Source organism: Scyliorhinus torazame, chromosome 1 (assembly GCF_047496885.1).
Source record: "Scyliorhinus torazame isolate Kashiwa2021f chromosome 1, sScyTor2.1, whole genome shotgun sequence".
Taxonomy (NCBI): Eukaryota; Metazoa; Chordata; class Chondrichthyes; order Carcharhiniformes; family Scyliorhinidae; genus Scyliorhinus; species Scyliorhinus torazame.
This window is the reverse complement of record NC_092707.1, coordinates 221179767-221199116: the sequence shown is the minus strand read 5'-3', so window position 1 is coordinate 221199116 and position 19350 is coordinate 221179767. Positions and strand designations below refer to the sequence as shown.

Genomic DNA, 19350 nt, shown 5'->3' with positions numbered 1-19350 from the left:
CACTCGCCACCTCGCCCACTCCCTAAACCCTCCCAAACCCTCCCACTCGCCGCGACGTCCAGTCCCTAACCCTCCCACTTGCTGCCTCTCTCACTCCCTAACACTCCCACTTGTTGGTTCCTTCCCTGACTCGCATGTTCACTGCTTCTTTCACTTGCTGCCGCTCTCTGTCAAAATTCGGTATGAGTGGAGGATCGGTTAAGGGTGTTGAAAAGGAATAAGTGAGTGAGGGAGCAAAAGGAACTGCAATTTTTTGGGAACTTCTAAATTTAAAAAAAATATTCATTCATGGGATGTGGATGTCATTTGCTGAGCCAGCGTTTATTGCCCATCCCTCAGAACATTTAAGAGTCACATATAGGCCAAACCAGGTAAGGACAACAGATTTCCTTCCCTAATGGACATCAGTGAAGGATTTAGCAACAATGGTCTTCATTAGACTATTAATTCCAAATTTTCATTGAATTTGAATTTCACCATCTGCCATGATTTGAACCCAGGTCCCCATGGTCTCTGGAATACTAGTCCACTGCCAATCATAGAATCACAGAATCCTTACAGTGCAGAAGGAGGCCATTCAGTATATCGAGTTTGCACCGACCCTCTGAAAGAACACTCCACCAAGCTCAGTCCCCCACCCTGTCCCAATAACCCCTTTACCTAGCATACACATCTTTTTTTGTGGTGTCATGTGAGAGTACCTTGAAGAAATGGATGTTTATCAAATAGCTGCGGTGGATGGATCTTTAAGAAATGGGTGTTTGTCAAATAGCTGCAGTGATGTCAGCGTGTCGGTGGAGCTGAGCTGTGACTCTGCTTTTACTTTCGCTTTGAGCAATAAAAGCTGGTGTGTGTCGTGTGTTTTAGATTCGTTTTGGAGTTGAAGAAGCTGCAGTCACAGCAAGAAGGTGCAATGATCTCTCTCTGCAATCTAAAGACTGACTCCAGATCATTTGAGGATTTCAAAGTAATACCTGTTTCTGCAGAGAATTTAAACCTGCTGTTTTTCTGTAAAAAAGGGTCTTTTGGTCTTATGGATGTTGTTAGGAAAGTTATGAAGGGTTATTTATAGAATATCGTATCTGAGGGGATTATTGGTGTTGATAGTTGTTAAGATGTTTACTATGGGTTTATAAAATGTTAACTGGATTCACAAATAAACATGGTTTTGTTTTAAAAGCACTTTAGATCTCTGTTGCATCACACCTGTAAAGTAGGCCCTTGTGCTCCCCATAACCACAATCTATTAAAAGTCGTGGGTCAGGTGAACTCCATGATATACTTTGGAGTTTTCTAAACCCTGGCTCATAACAATTTGGGGGCTCGAGGGGGATAAAAGTCTATCTATTGGATTGGCTTAGTGAACTTAAAGACAGTGAGGGGTGAGCATAATGAGGTTGCTTTTTAGGGAGTGTGTTGTGGACAATGGCTCATTCAAAGGTTCTGACGTTTTTGGGGGTGGAGGCGGTCACCCGCAGTACCTTACGGACAGAGACTAAAAACAGGCTTTTAGATTTGGCAAAAACATTGCGGTTATGAATACCTGACAGAATACAGAAAGACGAGGTACTTACGTCGCTAGCTGAGCATTTAAAATTGCCCGACATACAGTCTGACTCATTAGAATTGGCTAAAATTCAGTTACAGATTAAACAACTGGAACATGAGAAAGAATTAAAGCAGCTGGAATATGCAATGAGGGACAAAGAACGAATAGCCCTAGCAGAACAAAAAGAAAAAGAGAGAGAGGAAAGAGAAAAAGAGAAAGGGAGATACAGATCAAGGAAAAAGAAAAGGAGAGAGAAGAAAGAACCAAAGAAAGAGAAAGGGAGGAAAGGGAAAAAGAGAGAGAGTTTGAACTTCAGGAAATGGCCATGAAACATGACAGTCAGTTGGCGGATGTGAAGGGAAACGTACAATTGGAGGATAGTGATGAGGATCAAGAGAAAGAGCGCATTGTTGAAGGCTTGGTGGGGATCCATTTAAATATGTCCAAGCATTGCCAAGGTTTGATGAGAAGGAGGTGGAAGCCTTTTTCATTTCATTTGATAAGGTAGCTAAACAAATGAAATGGCCACAGGACATCTGGGTATTACTGATTCAAACAAAGTTGGTAGGTAGAGCTAGTGAAGTGTTTGATTCTCCATCAGAGGAGGTATCTGGGACATATGAGGAGGTGAAAAAATCCATCTTAGGTGCATATGAGCCTGATGCCTACAGACAAAGGTTTAGAAATTTAAGGAAAGAACCTGGTCAAACATACATGGAGTTTGAAAAGGATCAAACAGAGTAACTTTGATAGGTGGATAAGGGCTTTGAAAATAGACCAAACGTATGAAGCTCTAAGAGAAATTATACTTTTGGAGGAGTTTAAAAATTCAATTCCTGATGTAGTGAGAACTCATGTGGAAGAGCAGAGGGTTAAAACTGGGAGATGAGCAGCAGCTGTGGCAGATGATTATGAATTAGTTCATAAATCAAAGCTTGGTTTTCGACATCAGTTTCAACCTGTGAGGATAGAAACTGGGGAAAAGAGAAATGCTCAAGTGGTAGAGGTAAAGGAGATCTGATGGGAGATAATAAGGTGAGTGTACCTCAGATTAAAAAAGAAATCCAGGAGGGTGGAAGAGAAATGAAAAGTTTCAAATGTTTTCACTGTCATAAACTAGGCCATGAAAAGTCACAGTGTTGGCGGTTGAAGAAAAGCACTGGGAAGGCTGATATGGTAAAACAGGATAAGACTTGTTAAAGTGGTAAGGAAAAGCCCAAGTGAAGCGAAGGAGGTGCAAAAGATTGTACAGCCTGATCAAGAGGTGATTGATAAGAAGGTGCCAGGTCTGATTTAAATAATTTACTTGTGTGGGTAAAGTTTACTCATGTGTACCAGAAGGAGCAGGTAAAGAAGTCACAATTTTAATATATATGGGAGCTAGTCAATCTTTAATGGTAAGAGATGAGGAGTTATTTAGTTTGGGGAGAATATTGCCAGAAAAGGTGGTAATATGTGGAATTTAGGGTGAGAAGAGTAGTGTTCCATTATATAAGTGAGGTTAGAAAGTCCAGTGAAGAGTGGTGAAGTGGTAGTAGAAGTAATAGAGAAACTATCTTGTCCAGAAATACAGTTTATCTTGGGTAATGATATAGCTGGATCGCAGGTGGGAGTGATGCCTACTGTGGTTGATAAGCCAGTGGAAAATCAGACAACTGAAGTGTTGAAAGACGAATATCCTGGGATTTTTCCGGATTGAGTAGTAACAAGGTCGCAAAGTCACAGGTTAAGGCAAGAGGAGAAATCAGAGAGTGAAGATAAAGTTCAGGTGCCATTATCAGAAACGATTTTTGATCAGATGGTTGGAAAAGAACAGGCGGAGGATGAGGCAGATATTTTTAGTTTAGGAAAATTGGCGGAGTTACAACAGAAAGATGGAGAAATAAACCGGACGTAGCAGAAAGCATACATGGAAGAGGGATCTGAGTGTATATCAGAGTGTAATCACCGTAAAATTGATGCCTTGATCAAAAAGTAGAGACCTTTACATATGCAGGCGGATGAAAAGTGGGCAGACGGTCATTTGTGAGTAAGGAAAACTCAAGCTAAAATCCAAAAACATTTTTATTGGCCTGGACTACACATACAGATGTAGTTAAATTTTGTTGATCATGTCACGCATGTCAAGTGATAGGGAAATCTCAAGCAGTGAGGAAATCAGCGCCCTTAATACCCATTCCAGCATTTGAGGAACCTTTTACAAGCATCCAAATTGATTGTGCAGGACCGCTTCCTAAAACGAAAAGTGGGAATCAATATTCCCACCACATCACCTTGGCAATGGGAGATGACGACACCTCACCCACTGAAGCTTACACTCCGCCCCGATCCAACCACTCCCCCCTCATCATGACACCCTACCCTTAACTCCGCCCATACATGCAGGCTTCGCACTTGAACTTGACTCGGATGATGACCTCCTGAATTTGACTAGTAACCCTAGCAACTTGCTTGATCTCTCTGACGTCAGCTATCCTAGCCCCCAGAGCAACGACTTGATTCAAATAGGCCCCATGCCTGACTGGCGCCCCCCACCGACTTATCCGCCCTCCCTCGCATCATTGCTTCCACTTCTAGGATCCCAGACCCTGACTACCCTCCGCCACGACACAACCCCGATCCTCCACTATGGCACCGTGACCCTTCTCGCAGATTGGTAGGGCATGATGGATCAGATTATTCACAGGCCCACGCGGCAAATGCCCAGAGTAACTTTATGAACCTGCAGACGCGAGTCTGGCAGCCAGGAGGGGAAGATGATTCAGACAATGAGCCTCTTCCGGAAAATGATTTAACGGAACAATTGTTTACGCAAATATCTGAGGTGTCCTGATGATGACAAGCGGATGCCTACTAAGAATTATGGTGTCCAATTTCTGATGGAGCCTGCCCGCCCTCTTCCTCTTCTTCTTCACCTCTTTTTTAACACATGGTTTAATTCATGTCAGACCGACACCACATCGTACAAGAAGATCTCTATACAGTCAAAGACACAGGGCGGAATTCTCCCCCCTCACGCTTGGTGGGAGAATCGCCGGGTCGTCGCGCGAGTCCCGCCACGCCGCCCCGACACCCGCATGCGATTCTCCCACCCCCCCAAACCAGAATCACGCCTGGCCGCTTGGAGAATCGGCGCTTGTCGTTTGCAAAAGGCGAGCGGCAATTCTCCGGCCCAGATGGGCCGAGCGGCCGCCCCAACACGACAGGTTCCCGCCGGCGCCATCCACACCTGGTTGCTGCCGGCGGGAACGCTGGGGGGGCGGCCTGTGGGGAGGGGGGTTCTTGCACCGGGGGGGGGGGGGGGGGGCCTCTGATGGGGTCTAGCCCACGATCGGTGCCCACCAATCGGCGGGCCGGCCTCGCTAAAGGAGCACCTCCTTTCCTCCGCCACCCCGCAAGATCCATCTGCCATCTTCTTGCGGGGTGGCCTCGGGGAGGACGGCAACCGTGCATGCGCGGGTGACGTCATTTACGCGAGGCCGGCCGCGTCATTGATGTGGCGCCGCGTACCCAGCGCGCGTAAAATACGCGACGCTGCTCCTAGCCCCCCGGGGACGGGAGAATAGGGGGCTGGGAGCGGGTTCCGAAGCCAGTGTGAAACACTCCGGTTTTCACTCCGGCGTTGTGACTTTGTCTCCATTTCGGAGAATCGCGCCCACAGTTTACTGACCAATGGCAGTCGAAGACACAATCTTTTGGCCCCCTCCGACCACACACACCTCATCAAATTCATAAGATGAGAGATTTTTTCGTTTTCCAGTGCAAGTAGTTGGTGAACTTCCCGCCTTTTAGATGTGCTATCCCCATGGAGAAAGATTTCACATGAATACAAACTCTTCCCGTTCGTCACAGTTACCCAAGTAGGACGACATGATCCCCGCCCTACCTGAAGACTCCAAAAACTGGCCAAGTAAAGCTCGGGTAGTGGAGAAATGGCATTTCCCCCACCCTACCTGGGGATCCCACACATTTGTTACCTGTAGCGGCCCATACGCACCCCATGTCACATTCAAATTCGCTGGGATGGTTTTCTGCACACTTCATTGCCTTGGACAGGTCTTAATCTTCATTTCCAATCTGACTCTATCCCCTCTGTTTGGCTGTGGGATAAAGAATGTGTTCCACAACGCTCTGCACTCTAAACCCTTCTCTCTTCCACCTTTCTCTAGACCCCTTCGATCGTTCACTCCCATAAGCTATTTACCCTGTGCCCCTGGGATGAAACTTTATAAAACTGGCCGCCTTGAAATTCGGCTGGTTAAGCAAAAACTGGGTTTTTGCACTGAGTGCTGAATTTGGTACATTTGAGTGCTACAGTGAGAGTTTGGTGACTGAGGGAGTTAGGTGAGAGGGAGTAAGGTGCTCCTTTCATTTTGTTTCCTACATTTCCACAAAGAGTGAGAAGAGAGCCAGGAGTTTACAGAGAGTGCAGCTGACTGGGAGCAGAGTCGGGGGGCGGAGATCCAGTTGGTCCACAGGGCAGCTATATTCTGTAAGGTAAGAGGGGATGGAGGCTATGCTAGTTGCATGCTCAACGCAAGAAGCATCAGGAATAAGGTGGGCGTACTTGGGACTACGATGTGGTGGCCATCACGGAAACTTGGATAGAAGAGGGGCAGAAATGGTTGTTGGAGGTCCCTGGTTATAGATGTTCCAATAAGATTAGGGAGGGTGGTAAAAGAGGTGGGGGGGGGGCATTGTTAATTAGAGATAGTATAACAACTGAAGAAAGGCAGTTTGAGGAGTATCAGCCTACTGAGGTAGTATGGGTTGAAGTCAGAAATAGGAAAGGAGCAGTCACCTTGTTAGGAGTTTTCTATAGGCCCCCCAGTTTCTTCCCTCTGCTGCTGGAATTCCGCTTTAATAAAGGCCATCAATTCAAGCTGAAGCCTTCCAGCTTGCATCAAACCTTGCCCGGCCTGTTTACAGTGGCTGTTGCAGCACAATCCTGTTCCAACGTTTCAGCCAAATCTCTCACTGTTTTCTGCCAGGTCTGATAACCAGCAGACATACCACTCCCGGGGGAAGCTAATCCTCCAACATTCACCTACGCCTTTTCATTAAAATTCATTCGAGTATCGGGTAAAAAGAGCTATATTTTGTGCCATCAAGCCTGTGTGTGACCACTCACAACATGGCCAACACCGGACATCCCACACTTTTGTGGTCCTGGTGTTGACGTGGGAGAACCAGGACAGATTGTTGGTGATGTTTACACCTAGGAACTTGAAGCTATCACACATCTCCACTTCAGCACCATTGACACAGACAGTCACTTAGGACACTTTGCTGCCTGAAGTTGATGACCAGCTCCTTAGTTTTGCTGCCACTACGTTCTCTATCTCCCTCCTGTACAGTGACCCATTGTTTTTTGAGATCTGACCCACTACATTTAAAAGTTTATTGGATAAACATATGGATGATAATGGTATAATGTAGGTTAGATGGCTTTTGTTTCGGTGCAACATCGTGGGCCGAAGGGCCTGTACTGCGCTGTATTGTTCTATGTTCTACTACGGTCAAGTCACCAGCAAATCTGTAGATGGAATTGGAGCCGAATGTTGCCACGCACTCATGTGTGTATAAGGAGTATAGTAGGGGGCTAAGTACGCAGCCTTGCGGGGCCCCGGTCATGAGGACTATCGTGGAGGAGTGTTTCTAATTGGCTGTTGTCTCTTAATTTGGCTCTGTTTAATTACGTTTGCTCAAGAATCGCCAGGTATCTTTCGACACCACCACAAGGTTCAGAACCGAATACTGATCAAAGACTTGATACACCAGTTAGTAAGTTCAAAAGCAATGCTCATTGAATTACACATAGTCAAATCTACTCATGCATAAACTCTACAAACTAAACTATCACTATTACTAAAGCCTATACTTAACTTCGGGTGCCCACTCAGTCAGATGAACAATGGCTGTTGCTCGGTTCTGAGGCTGCTGGGTTGAGCTGTTTACAGGGTAGCAACTAGGAGCGTCTATCTCATAGCATGCATTGACTTGGAACTTACTTGGTCTGGTGTAGCTGCGAGGCAGGTCTCTCTCTTCGCTGAGAGCCAAAGCCAAAGAAGAAAGATTCTCCTTTGGGGAATACCTTTTATACTAAAAGGGCTTCGCGCGCTTTTGGGCGGGCCTTGAACTTGGCCTCAATTAATTGGGCCTTTCCCAATCATTCATATCGATCTTCCTCCAATAGAGGGGTGGTTCCCTGATTGCTGGGCGTGTCCTAGGTGACCGTTGGTCTGCTTTGTTTTAGTCTCTTCTGGCGCCGGGGTGTCTGCCTTAACATTGTGTATCTAAATGTTTCCCTTTTGTCCCCGGAGATGGCTCATTAGTATGTAGATGGCTTAGCAGTTTCTGTCCTGTCTGAGAGCTTAAGGTTCTAATCAATAGACAGACCTTGTACCTGCTTGTTTCTTAGTATTGTCCAATTTTCCCTGCATTCTTTGCAAGTGTCCATTTTGTAATCGGGACGTGGCCATCCCAGATGGCTACAGGAGGTGTAACTTTTTATCCTTACTGATTGCAGTCTGTTGGTCAGTTAGCCAAGGATCCAGTTGCAGAGGGAGGAGTCCTAGATTTTCGAGATTGGATATGAGCTTGGCTGGGATTATGATGTTGTAGGTGAAGCTGTAGTCAATGAACAGGGCAGCATGGTAGCATTGTGGTTAGCACAATTGCTTCACAGCTCCAGGGTCCCAGGTTCAATTCCCGGCTTGGGTCACTGTCTGTGCGGAGTCTGCACATTCTCCCCGTGTGTGCGTGGGTTTCCTCCGGGTGCTCCAGTTTCCTCCCACAGTCTAAAGATGTGCAGGTCAAGTGGATTGGCCATGCTAAATTACCCTTAGTGTCCAAAATTGCCCTTAGTGTAGGGTGGGATTACTGGGTTATGTGGATAGGGTGGGGGTGTGGACCTTGGGTCGGGTGCTCTTTCCAAGAGCCGGTGCAGACTCGATGGGCCGAATGGCCTCCTTTTGCACTGTAAATTTGATGATTCCAACAGGAGTCTCACGTAAGTATTCTTGTTGTCGAGATGCTCCAGGGATGAGTGCAGGGCCAGAGAGAAGACTTCTGCTGTGGAGCGGTTGTGGCGGTATGCGAATAGCAGTGGATCTAGGCAATCTGGAAAGTTGGAGATGTTGTGTCTCATGACTAACCTCTCAAAGCACTTCATAATAATAGATGTCAGGGCCACCGGGCGGTAGTCGTTGAGGCACGCTGCCTGGTTCTTCTTTAGCATCGATATGATAGTGGTCTTCATGAAGCAGGTGGAAACCTCGGAATGTGGAAGGGAGAGGTTAAAGATGCCTGCGAACACACCCGCCAGCTGGTCCACACAGGATCTGAGTGCACGACCGGGAACTCCATCAGGACCCCTGTTTTCCGTGGAATCACTTTCGAGAAGGCCGATCTAACTTCTGAGGTTGACTTCTGTGCATTCAGCAGATGAAAAAACGTCTTTGGTAGACCACTGTTCAAACCGACTAGAAATAAACTGAAGACTTGTTCCTTCTCTGATCCAAAAAGTCTCACCAGCTATTCATCAATCAGCTTCTTCCCTGTGCTAATGTCACCTAACTTGCTCCCCGACAGTCACATTCCCTTACCTTCGGGCTCTCCGACTGAGGCCTAGTCTCAGGGACCCATTATCTCCACCATACTGCTGCTCTGACCCAAAGTTCTCTTATTTAGATCATGGCTGGTTTGTATCCCAATTTCATTTGCCCTCCTTTGATCTGTTCCGAACAAAAACTTATTGATCTCAGTCTTAAAATGTTTAATTTTGTTAGCACGGACAGTTTTGTGAGGGATAAAGGACTATAGTTTGTGTGTGAAAAAAGTGCTTGAACACGAATACCTTGTTCTAATATTATGCCGCCACTTATGTAATCCCCACCTAAAAAACTGTATTTACCTGACTGAATACCCTCATTATATTAAACAGCTCAATTTGTTCACTGTCTAAATGCAATACAAGCTAAGCTTTTTTCCTCATTGCTTTTGTGGTATGTGCTGTCCTTCTCTATATTATAATGGTGATTACACTTCAAATGCATTTAAATTGGCTGTGAAGTACGTGCATTGAACTGTATAAAATGCAAGCTCTTTTTCTTTCTTTAAATCAGAAATTTAACAACAGTCTCAAAAAGCGACTACCATGTTAATAAAATTTTATCAATCCAAACCAACCCAATCAATTGTTAACTTCAACTGAAAGACAGCTGTTTGGTTTTGTTTCATTTGGACATAACGTCTATATTGCAATTTGGAAAATTCTCAGCATCACATCTGCGGCAATGCTTATTCAAAAATTAGCCAAACACCCAAAATGCATAAAGTTTCACATACCGTACACTGCATTCTTCGAAGGAGAATAAACATACGCCAACGTATACAGGTAGTAGTTCAGCAGGCCATAGAAAGATAAAAATTCAGCTGGTAGCCTTAGTAAAGGAAGTGAATCAAACACAAAGGGCTAGAATATTAAAAATAACTTCTTAAAGTGTCAAACTACTAGCCCTGTGACAATAAGCATTGGTTCAAAACAAGAAAACTGACACAAGACAATTTTAAGAACAATTAAATATTCATAAATACATTTGAAAAGTTAAAAATACTGTACTTGCGTGTCCTTTCACACCTTGTCCGAAATACCAGGGGGTGGTAACTGAATTTGTATACAAGTACTCCCTGTCAAACTATCCTTCTGCAAGGGGTTACTTATAGATGGTAAATCATTTGTCTGAACCTATCAGCCACCGCCCCCCCACCCCCACAAACAATTGCGAGTGAGTAAATATTGTCCTATTTCACTTACTAAATGGAATTACTCAAAGTACATACTAAACACGTACGGACTTAGCACCTTTATACAACTGCGTTCGCATGTGTTATATCACAATCAAAATTTTTTAATGCAGTCTGAAAATTGATCACCAGCAGAAATCAAATTGAAGCACACAAAAGGATATAATTCTGATAATGAGTTGAAAGCTCAGCTACAAAGTTATCTTGCAGGACCTTCGCTCCAAACCTCAAGTATAATATTACAATGCTGAAATAAAATTAATTAGAGACAAAAATAATTATCAAGAAAAGAAAGAACATGTTACATTTTTTAAGTAGTGCTAAGAAAATGAGGTGCAGCTGCAATAACTGCAGGTGAAAGTGAAATTAGTCTCTAAAATAGTGATAGTAACATTTCAACAAACCAATTTTGGAAAGATCTGCTTTGGTTAGGATTTCAAAAGGAGAAATAATCAAGAAATGTAGTCAGACATTATTTTAATAGTTTATGGTTCTCTACATTCTTAGATATAGCCATCACCACATTGTGGTTGCAAGAAGCAGTGAGAAAGGTTTTGAAAACCATTTCTGTGCTCATATTTTGAGCAATGGCTGTGAGAGAGACTGTGCAACCAAGGTTTTTGGTCACTACATTAGAGGGCTAGAGGCAAGAGGTAGAAAGAAAGAGGGATGCCCTCATTCTACAGAGGGATAGAAGGCCCTGCACACACATGCACGGGAGGCAGTGTGAAATAATGGTGCCGAATGGGCAGCACGTTAGCACAGTTGCTTCACAGCTCCAGGGTCCCAGGTTCAATTCCCGGCCTGTCTGCGTGGGTTTCCTCCGGGTGCTCCGGTTTCCTCCCACGGTCCAAAGATGTGAAGGTTAGGTGGATTGGCCAAGCTAAATTACCCTTAGTGTCCAAAAAGGTTGAGTGGAGTTACTGGGTTACGGGGATAAGGTGGAGGTGTGGGCTTAGGTAGGGTGCTCTTTCCAAGGGCCGGTGCAGACTCGATGGGCCGAATGGCCTCCTTCTGCACTGTAAATTCTATGATTCTATGAATGTCAATGCTGGGAGTGTTCTTCCTAGAACTTGGATGTAGTGCAGTAAGAGGTTTAATGATCTCACATGAATTTTCAAGGTGAGCATGTTCATCTTTAAATGGTTATTCTCCCAACTGCACCATTGGTCTCATCCACTGCTCAATTTCCTGCAGTCCTCCCCATGAATCATCACCCAACAATCTCAATCAATCAGGACTGAACCCTAACATTCATGTGCCTTATCTCATCCACGCCCATAACTTGCAAATGACACACAGCTATTCAATCATGCCTGCCATATCACCATAACACATTAAAGAACACATGTTGACCTAGTTCCTCTTTATTGCAGAAAAGGTTAACACACAAAAGTCAGCAGCTGCAAAAAACTGAAGGAGCATAAGTGTCTCTGAATAGTTTAACCCCCATTGAGGAGACAATGGGCTAATTCTCCACTTGGTGACACTGGCAGTGAGAATTGCAACTGGCAGAGAATCGTGTGAGATGGAAAGAAAATCAGCTTTACACTCAATGCTGACTCCGACATCATGCACTGGTCCCTCTCTGGCGATGTTATCCAAGTTTGCGTCTCCTGCCGATGGGTCCAAAACTGTCATTTTCAAGGATTTATACACCATTAGCGGCTTGGACACTTCATGCTGCACCCCCTGTGATGCTCCACCCTCCTAGGCGGAGATCTCACAGGCACATATTGATGCCAGTATTTACAAGCGGGGACTAAGCATCATGGCTGCTGAGGGGGAGCAGTAGGCTAAAAAGCTCTGAAAAAGCCTCAATGATTGTTGGGCTTGCTGGGGGGTGGTTGCCCTGTCTGGGGATAGCAGCGAGGAACAACTTGGTGCCATGTCCATGGACTCAGGGTGTCCCATAGTGATCAGGGTGGCCTGGCTCAGACCACATTGCCTCAATATATGACTTAAACACATGCCTTTGATGCTACTTACAGGCTCCTGGTTGCTCACACTGCTGACTGCTCACTGTGTTCTGTGAATGCTCAGAGAGTCTCTGGTCATCTGAGAGCCCACCCAGCCCGCCCCTCTGGACACCCTCATACCCCAGCTGTATTGCAAGGGGCAGGTATGGCCAAGCTCAATCACCAGCCCACCAGGTGTTGGTACTCCTCAAAAGCACTGCTCCACTGCAGAGGAAGCAGGAGTTTAGCAGAGCTCATCCCACCAACCGTGGCCTTTGGAACTTTCCCTGGTTCTCCGACACTCTTAGGGCAGAGGCCTCACCGGTGACCCCCAACCCTCAGGATCACTAGCTGTCTCCTCCTGGAGAGGCTGGCAGTGCTGACTGCCTCTGCCACACCTCCCATACGCTGTTCAGGATGGCAGATTTGAGTCTGCCGCCCACCCTGGGGAAGAAATGAAATGAAAATCACTTATTGTCACAAGTAGGCTTCAAATCAGGTTACTGTGAAAAGCCCCTAGTCGCCACATTCCGGCGCCTGTTCGGGGGGGTTGGTACGGGAATTGAACCCGCGCTGCTGGCCTTGGTCTGCTTTACAAGCCAGCTCATTAGCCCACTCTGCTAAACTAGCCCCTAGAGGGCGTATCTCCTCGCCCCACTGGCATGGAGCTGTGGGCCCACCTCGGACTCTCGAACTCAGGGTAAGGGGGTGGGGGGCAGGTCTTCTCTGAGCAATAACTGTGTGGTAAATGGAGCACTTGGAAACAGCACCAGCTGTCAGGATCTTTAGTTCTAATTCTGGCCCCAGCGGTTACAACGCCCGCTGGGCTGGGATTTGCTTTCAATATGTGCCAGCAGAGTGCTGGCTCATTTGAATGTCCTGACTCGCTTACCAAATAGCGCCCCTAACAGAAACATGAATCACACACTATTCAGTCCCAGCAGGAACACTAGGAACACTTACTCTCCCAAATGGAGAATTCGGCCAATGTCAGCTGTCGTTGGCTGTTGCCAGTGGTGTGATTTAAGTGATTGATGTTTGCCAGAAGTGGTGGGAATTTTTTTTTTACTTAATCATCCTTTTCTGTAATCCCTCAGTCTCTTCCGATTTGGATGCTGCAGATCGAAGTGCACAATTTTTATCCCAATACAACCTTACCAATATGCTTTTGTTCTGTCAGATACCCAAGAAATGGCTGTCTGTCCTCTCACGCTGTTTTCACTGTCCCGGCTGTCTCTCCTCTCGCGCTGTTTTCACTATCCCGGCTGTCTCTCCTCTCGCGCTGTTTTCACTGTGCCGGCTGTCTCTCCTCCCGCGCTGTTCACTGTCCCGGCTGTCTTTCCTCCCGCGCTGTTTTCACTGTGCCGGCTGTCTCTCCTCTCGCGCTGTTTTCACTGTGCCGGCTGTCTCTCCTCCCGCGCTGTTCACTGTGCCGGCTGTCTCTCCTCTCGCGCTGTTTTCACCGTCCCGGCTGTCTCTCCTCTCGCGCTGTTTTCACTATCCCGGCTGTCTCTCCTCCCGCGCTGTTTTCACTGTCCCGGCTGTCTCTCCTCTCGCGCTGGTTTCACTATCCCGGCTGTCTCTCCTCCCGCGCTGTTTTCACTGTCCCGGCTGTCTCTCCTCCCGCGCTGTTTTCACTGTCCCGGCTGTCTCTCCTCTCGCGCTGTTTTCACTGTCCCGGCTGTCTCTCCTCCCGCGCTGTTTTCACTGTCCCGGCCGTCTCTCCTCCTGCGCTGTTTTCAATGTGCCGGCTTTCTCTCCTCCCATGCTGTTTTCACTGTCCCGGCCGTCTCTCCTCCCGCGCTGTTTTCACTGTCCCGGCTGTCTCGCCTCCCGTGCTGTTTTCACTGTCCCGGCTGTCTCTCCTCTCACGCTGTTTTCACTGTCCCGGCTGTCTCTCCTCCTGCGCTGTTTTCAATGTGCCGGCTTTCTCTCCTCTCGCGCTGTTTTCACTGTGCCGGCTGTGTCTCCTCCCGCACTGTTTTCACTGTCCCGGCTGTCTCTCCTCCCGTGCTGTTTTCACTGTCCCGGCTGTCTCTCCTCCCGCACTGTTTTCACTGTCCCGGCTGTCTCTCCTCCCGTGCTGTTTTCACTGTCCCGGCTGTCTCTCCTCCTGTGCTGTTTTCACTGTCCCGGCTTTCTCTCCTCTCGCGCTGTTTTCACTGTCCCGGCTGTCTCTCCTCCCGCGCTGTTTTCACTGTCCCAGCTGTCTCTCCTCTCGCGCTGTTTTCACTGTCCCGGCTGTCTCTCCTCCCGCGCTGTTTTCACTGTCCCGGCTGTCTCTCCTCCTGCCCTGTTTTCACTGTCCCGGCTGTCTCTCCTCCTGCGCTGTTTTCAATGTGCCGGCTGTCTCTCCTCTCGCGCTGTTTTCACTGTGCCGGCTGTCTCTCCTCTCGCGCTGTTTTCACTGTGCCGGCTGTCTCTCCTCTCGCGCTGTTTTCACTGTGCCGGCTGTCTCTCCTCCCGCGCTGTTTTCACTGTCCCGGCTGTCTCTCCTCTGGCGCTGTTTTCACTGTGCCGGCTGTCTCTCCTCCCGCGCTGTTTTCACTGTGCCGGCTGCCTCTCCTCCTGCACTGTTTTCACTATCCCGGCTGTCTCTCCTCCCGCGCTGTTTTCACTGTCCCGGCTGTCTCTCCTCCCGCGCTGTTTTCACTGTCCCGGCTGTCTCTCCTCTCGCGCTGGTTTCACTGTCCCGGCTGTCTCTCCCCTCGCGCTGTTTTCACTGTCCCGGCTGTCTCTCCTCTCGCGCTGTTTTCACTGTCCCGGCTGTCTCTCCTCTCGCGCTGGTTTCACTGTCCCGGCTGTCTCTCCTCTCGCGCTGTTTTCACTATCCCGGCTGTCTCTCCTCCCGCGCTGTTCACTGTGCCGGCTGTCTCTCCTCCCGCGCTGTTCACTGTGCCGGCTGTCTCTCCTCCCGCGCTGTTTTCACTGTCCCGGCTGTCTATCCTCCCGCGCTGTTTTCACTGTCCCGGCTGTCTCTCCTCTCGCGCTGTTTTCACTGTCCCGGCTGTCTCTCCTCTCGCGCTGGTTTCACTGTCCCGGCTGTCTCTCCTCTCGCGCTGTTTTCACTATCCCGGCTGTCTCTCCTCCCGCGCTGTTCACTGTGCCGGCTGTCTCTCCTCCCGCGCTGTTCACTGTGCCGGCTGTCTCTCCTCCCGTGCTGTTTTCACTGTCCCGGCTGTCTCTCCTCTCGCGCGGTTTTCACTGTCCCGGCTGTCTCTCCTCTCGCGCTGGTTTCACTGTCCCGGCTGTCTCTCCTCTCGCGCTGGTTTCACTGTCCCGGCTGTCTATCCTCCCGCGCTGTTTTCACTGTGCCGGCTGTCTCTCCTCCCGCGCTGTTCACTGTCCCGGCTGTCTCTCCTCTCGCGCTGTTTTCACTGTGCCGGCTGTCTCTCCTCCCGCGCTGTTCACTGTGCCGGCTGTCTCAACTCCCGCGCTGTTTTCAATGTGCCGGCTTTCTCTCCTCTCGCGCTGTTTTCACTGTCCCGGCTGTCTCTCCTCTCGCGCTGGTTTCACTGTCCCGGCTGTCTCTCCTCCCGCGCTGTTCACTGTGCCGGCTGTATCGCCTCCCGCGCTGTTTTCACTGTCCCGGCTGTCTCTCCTCTCGCGCTGGTTTCACTGTCCCAGCAGTCTCTCCTCCCGCGCTGGTTTCACTGTCCCGGCTGTCTCAACTCCCGCGCTGTTTTCAATGTGCCGGCTTTCTCTCCTCTCACGCTGTTTTCACTGTCCCGGCTGTCTCTCCTCCCGCGCTGTTCACTGTGCCGGCTGTCTCTCCTCCCGCGCTGTTTTCACTGTCCCGGCTGTCTCTCCTCCCGCGCTGTTCACTGTGCCGGCTGTCTCTCCTCCCGCGCTGGTTTCACTGTCCCGGCTGTCTCAACTCCCGCGCTGTTTTCACTGTGCCGGCTGTCTCTCCTCCCGCGCTGGTTTCACTGTCCCGGCTGTCTCAACTCCCGCGCTGTTTTCACTGTCCCGGCAGTCTCTCCTCCCGCGCTGTCTTCACTGTCCCGGCTGTCTCTCCTCCCGCACTGTTTTCACTGTCCCGGCTGTCTCTCCTCTCGCGCTGTTTTCACTGTGCCGGCTGTCTCTCCTCCCGCGCTGTTTTCACTGTGCCGGCTGTCTCTCCTCCCGCGCTGTTTTCACTGTGCCGGCTGTCTCGCCTCCCGCGCTGTTTTCACTGTGCCGGCTGTCTCTCCTCCTGCGCTGTTTTCACTATCCCGGCTGTCTCTCCTCCCGCGCTGTTTTCACTGTCCCGGCTGTCTCTCCTCTCGCGCTGTTTTCACTGTCCCGGCTGTCTCTCCTCTCGCGCTGGTTTCACTGTCCCGGCTGTCTCTCCTCCCGCGCTGTTTTCACTGTCCCGGCTGTCTCTCCTCCTGCCCTGTTTTCACTGTCCCGGCTGTCTCTCCTCCTGCCCTGTTTTCACTGTCCCGGCGGTCTCTCCTCCTGCGCTGTTTTCAATGTGCCGGCTTTCTCTCCTCTCACGCTGTTTTCACTGTCCCGGCTGTCTCTCCTCCCGCGCTGTTTTCACTGTGCCGGCTGTCTCTCCTCCCGCGCTGTTTTCACTGTCCCGGCTGTCTCTCCTCCCGCGCTGTTTTCACTGTCCCGGCTGTCTCTCCTCCCGCGCTGTTTTCACTGTGCCGGCTGTCTCTCCTCTCGCGCTGTTTTCACTGTGCCGGCTGTCTCTCCTCCCGCGCTGTTTTCACTGTCCCGGCTGTCTCTCCTCTCGCGCTGTTTTCACTGTGCCGGCTGTCTCTCCTCCCGCGCTGTTTTCACTGTGCCGGCTGTCTCTCCTCTCGCGCTGTTTTCACTGTCCCGGCTGTCTCGCCTCCCGTGCTGTTTTCAATGTGCCGGCTGTCTCTCCTCTCGCGCTGTTTTCACTGTCGCGGCTGTCTCTCCTCCCGCGCTGTTTTCACTATGCCGGCTGTCTCTCCTCCCGCGCTGTTTTCACTGTGCCGGCTGTCTCTCCTCTCACGCTGTTTTCACTGTCCCGGCTGTCTCTCCTCCCGCGCTGTTTTCACTGTCCCGGCTGTCTCTCCTCCCGCGCTGTTTTCACTGTCCCGGCTGTCTCTCCTCCCGCGCTGTTTTCACTGACCCGGCTGTCTCTCTTCCCGCGCTGTTTTCACTGTCCCGGCTGTCTCTCCTCCCGCGCTGTTTTCACTGTCCCGGCTGTCTCTCTTCCCGCGCTGTTTTCACTGTGCCGGCTGTCTCTCCTCTCGCGCTGTTTTCACTATCCCGGCTGTCTCTCCTCCCGCGCTGTTTTCACTGTCCCGGCTGTCTCTCCTCCCGCGCTGTTTTCACTGTCCCGGCTGTCTCTCCTCCCGCGCTGTTTTCACTGTCCCAGCTGTCTTTCCTCCCGCGCTGTTTTCAATGTGCCGGCTTTCTCTCCTCTCACGCTGTTTTCACTGTCCCGGCTGTCTCTCCTCCCGCGCTGTTTTCACTGTGCCGGCTGTCTCTCCTCCTGCCCTGTTTTCACTGTCCCGGCTGTCTTTCCTCCCGCGCTGTTTTCAATGTGGCGGCTGTCTCTCCTCTCGCGCTGTTTTCACTGTCCCGGCTGTCTCTCCTCCCGCGCTGTTTTCACTGTCCCGGCTGTCTCTCCTCCCGCGCTGTTTTCACTGTGCCGGCTGTCTCTCCTCTCGCGCTGTTTTCACTGTCCCGGCTGTCTCTCCTCCCGCGCTGTTTTCACTATCCCGGCTGTCTCTCCTCCCGCGCTGTTTTCACTGTCCCGGCTGTCTCTCCTCTCGCGCTGGTTTCACTGTCCCGGCAGTCTCTCCTCCTGCCCTGTTTTCACTGTCCCGGCTGTCTCTCCTCCTGCGCTGTTTTCAATGTGCCGGCTTTCTCTCCTCTCGCGCTGTTTTCACTGTGCCGGCTGTCTCTCCTCTCGCGCTGTTTTCACTGTCCCGGCTGTCTCTCCTCTCGCGCTGGTTTCACTGTCCCGGCTGTCTCTCCTCCCGCGCTGTTCACTGTCCCGGCTGTCTCTCCTCTCGCGCTGTTTTCACTGTGCCGGCTGTCTCTCCTCCCGCGCTGTTCACTGTCCCGGCTGTCTCTCCTCTCGCGCTGGTTTCACTGTCCCGGCTGTCTCTCCTCCCGCGCTGTTTTCAATGTGCCGGCTTTCTCTCCTCTCGCGCTGTTTTCACTGTCCCGGCTGTCTCTCCTCTCGCGCTGGTTTCACTGTCCCGGCTGTCTCTCCTCCCGCGCTGTTCACTGTGCCGGCTGTATCTCCTCCCGCGCTGTTTTCACTGTCCCGGCTGTCTCTCCTCTCGCGCTGGTTTCACTGTCCCGGCAGTCTCTCCTCTCGCGCTGGTTTCACTGTCCCGGCAGTCTCTCCTCCTGCGCTGTTTTCAATGTGCCGGCTTTCTCTCCTCTCACGCTGTTTTCACTGTCCCGGCTGTCTCTCCTCCCGCGCTGTTCACTGTGCCGGCTGTCTCTCCTCCCGCGCTGTTTTCACTGTCCCGGCTGTCTCTCCTCCCGCGCTGTTCACTGTGCCGGCTGTCTCAACTCCCGCGCTGTTTTCAATGTGCCGGCTTTCTCTCCTCTCGCGCTGTTTTCACTGTCCCGGCTGTCTCTCCTCCCGCGCTGTTCACTGTCCCGGCTGTCTCTCCTCCCGCGCTGGTTTCACTGTCCCGGCTGTCTCTCCTCCCGCACTGTTTTCACTGTGCCGGCTGTCTCTCCTCTCGCGCTGTTTTCACTGTGCCGGCTGTCTCTCCTCCCGCGCTGTTTTCACTGTCCCGGCTGTCTCTCCTCCCGCGCTGTTCACTGTGCCGGCTGTCTCTCCTCTCACGCTGTTTTCAATGTCCCGGCTGTCTCTCCTCCCGCGCTGTTCACTGTGCCGGCTTTCTCTCCTCTCGCGCTGTTTTCACTGTCCCGGCTGTCTCTCCTCCCGCGCTGTTCACTGTGCCGGCTGTCTCTCCTCCCGCGCTGGTTTCACTGTCCCGGCTGTCTCTCCTCCCGCACTGTTTTCACTGTGCCGGCTGTCTCTCCTCTCGCGCTGTTTTCACTGTGCCGGCTGTCTCTCCTCCCGCGCTGTTTTCACTGTGCCGG

General features: G+C 50.4%; 1 protein-coding gene across 9 annotated transcripts in view; it reads right to left on the bottom strand.

Moving 5' to 3' along the window:
* tmem181 (transmembrane protein 181) overlaps window positions 1–19350 on the bottom strand; it is a 391617-nt gene that overhangs the window by 31351 nt on the left and 340916 nt on the right. For 7 of the 9 annotated variants that reach the window (XM_072502568.1, XM_072502574.1, XM_072502545.1 and 4 more), the window contains 2 exons: window positions 10522–10604; window positions 9899–9988 (listed from right to left, as the gene is read on the bottom strand). The exons of 1 other annotated variant lie outside the window; for it this stretch is intronic. In XM_072502568.1, coding sequence (XP_072358669.1) covers window positions 9899–9988; window positions 10522–10604 — 173 coding nt within the window. Of the gene's footprint in view, window positions 1–9898; window positions 9994–10521; window positions 10605–19350 lie in introns of all 9 variants that reach the window. One more of the 9 variants, XM_072502554.1, reaches the window with a different exon arrangement.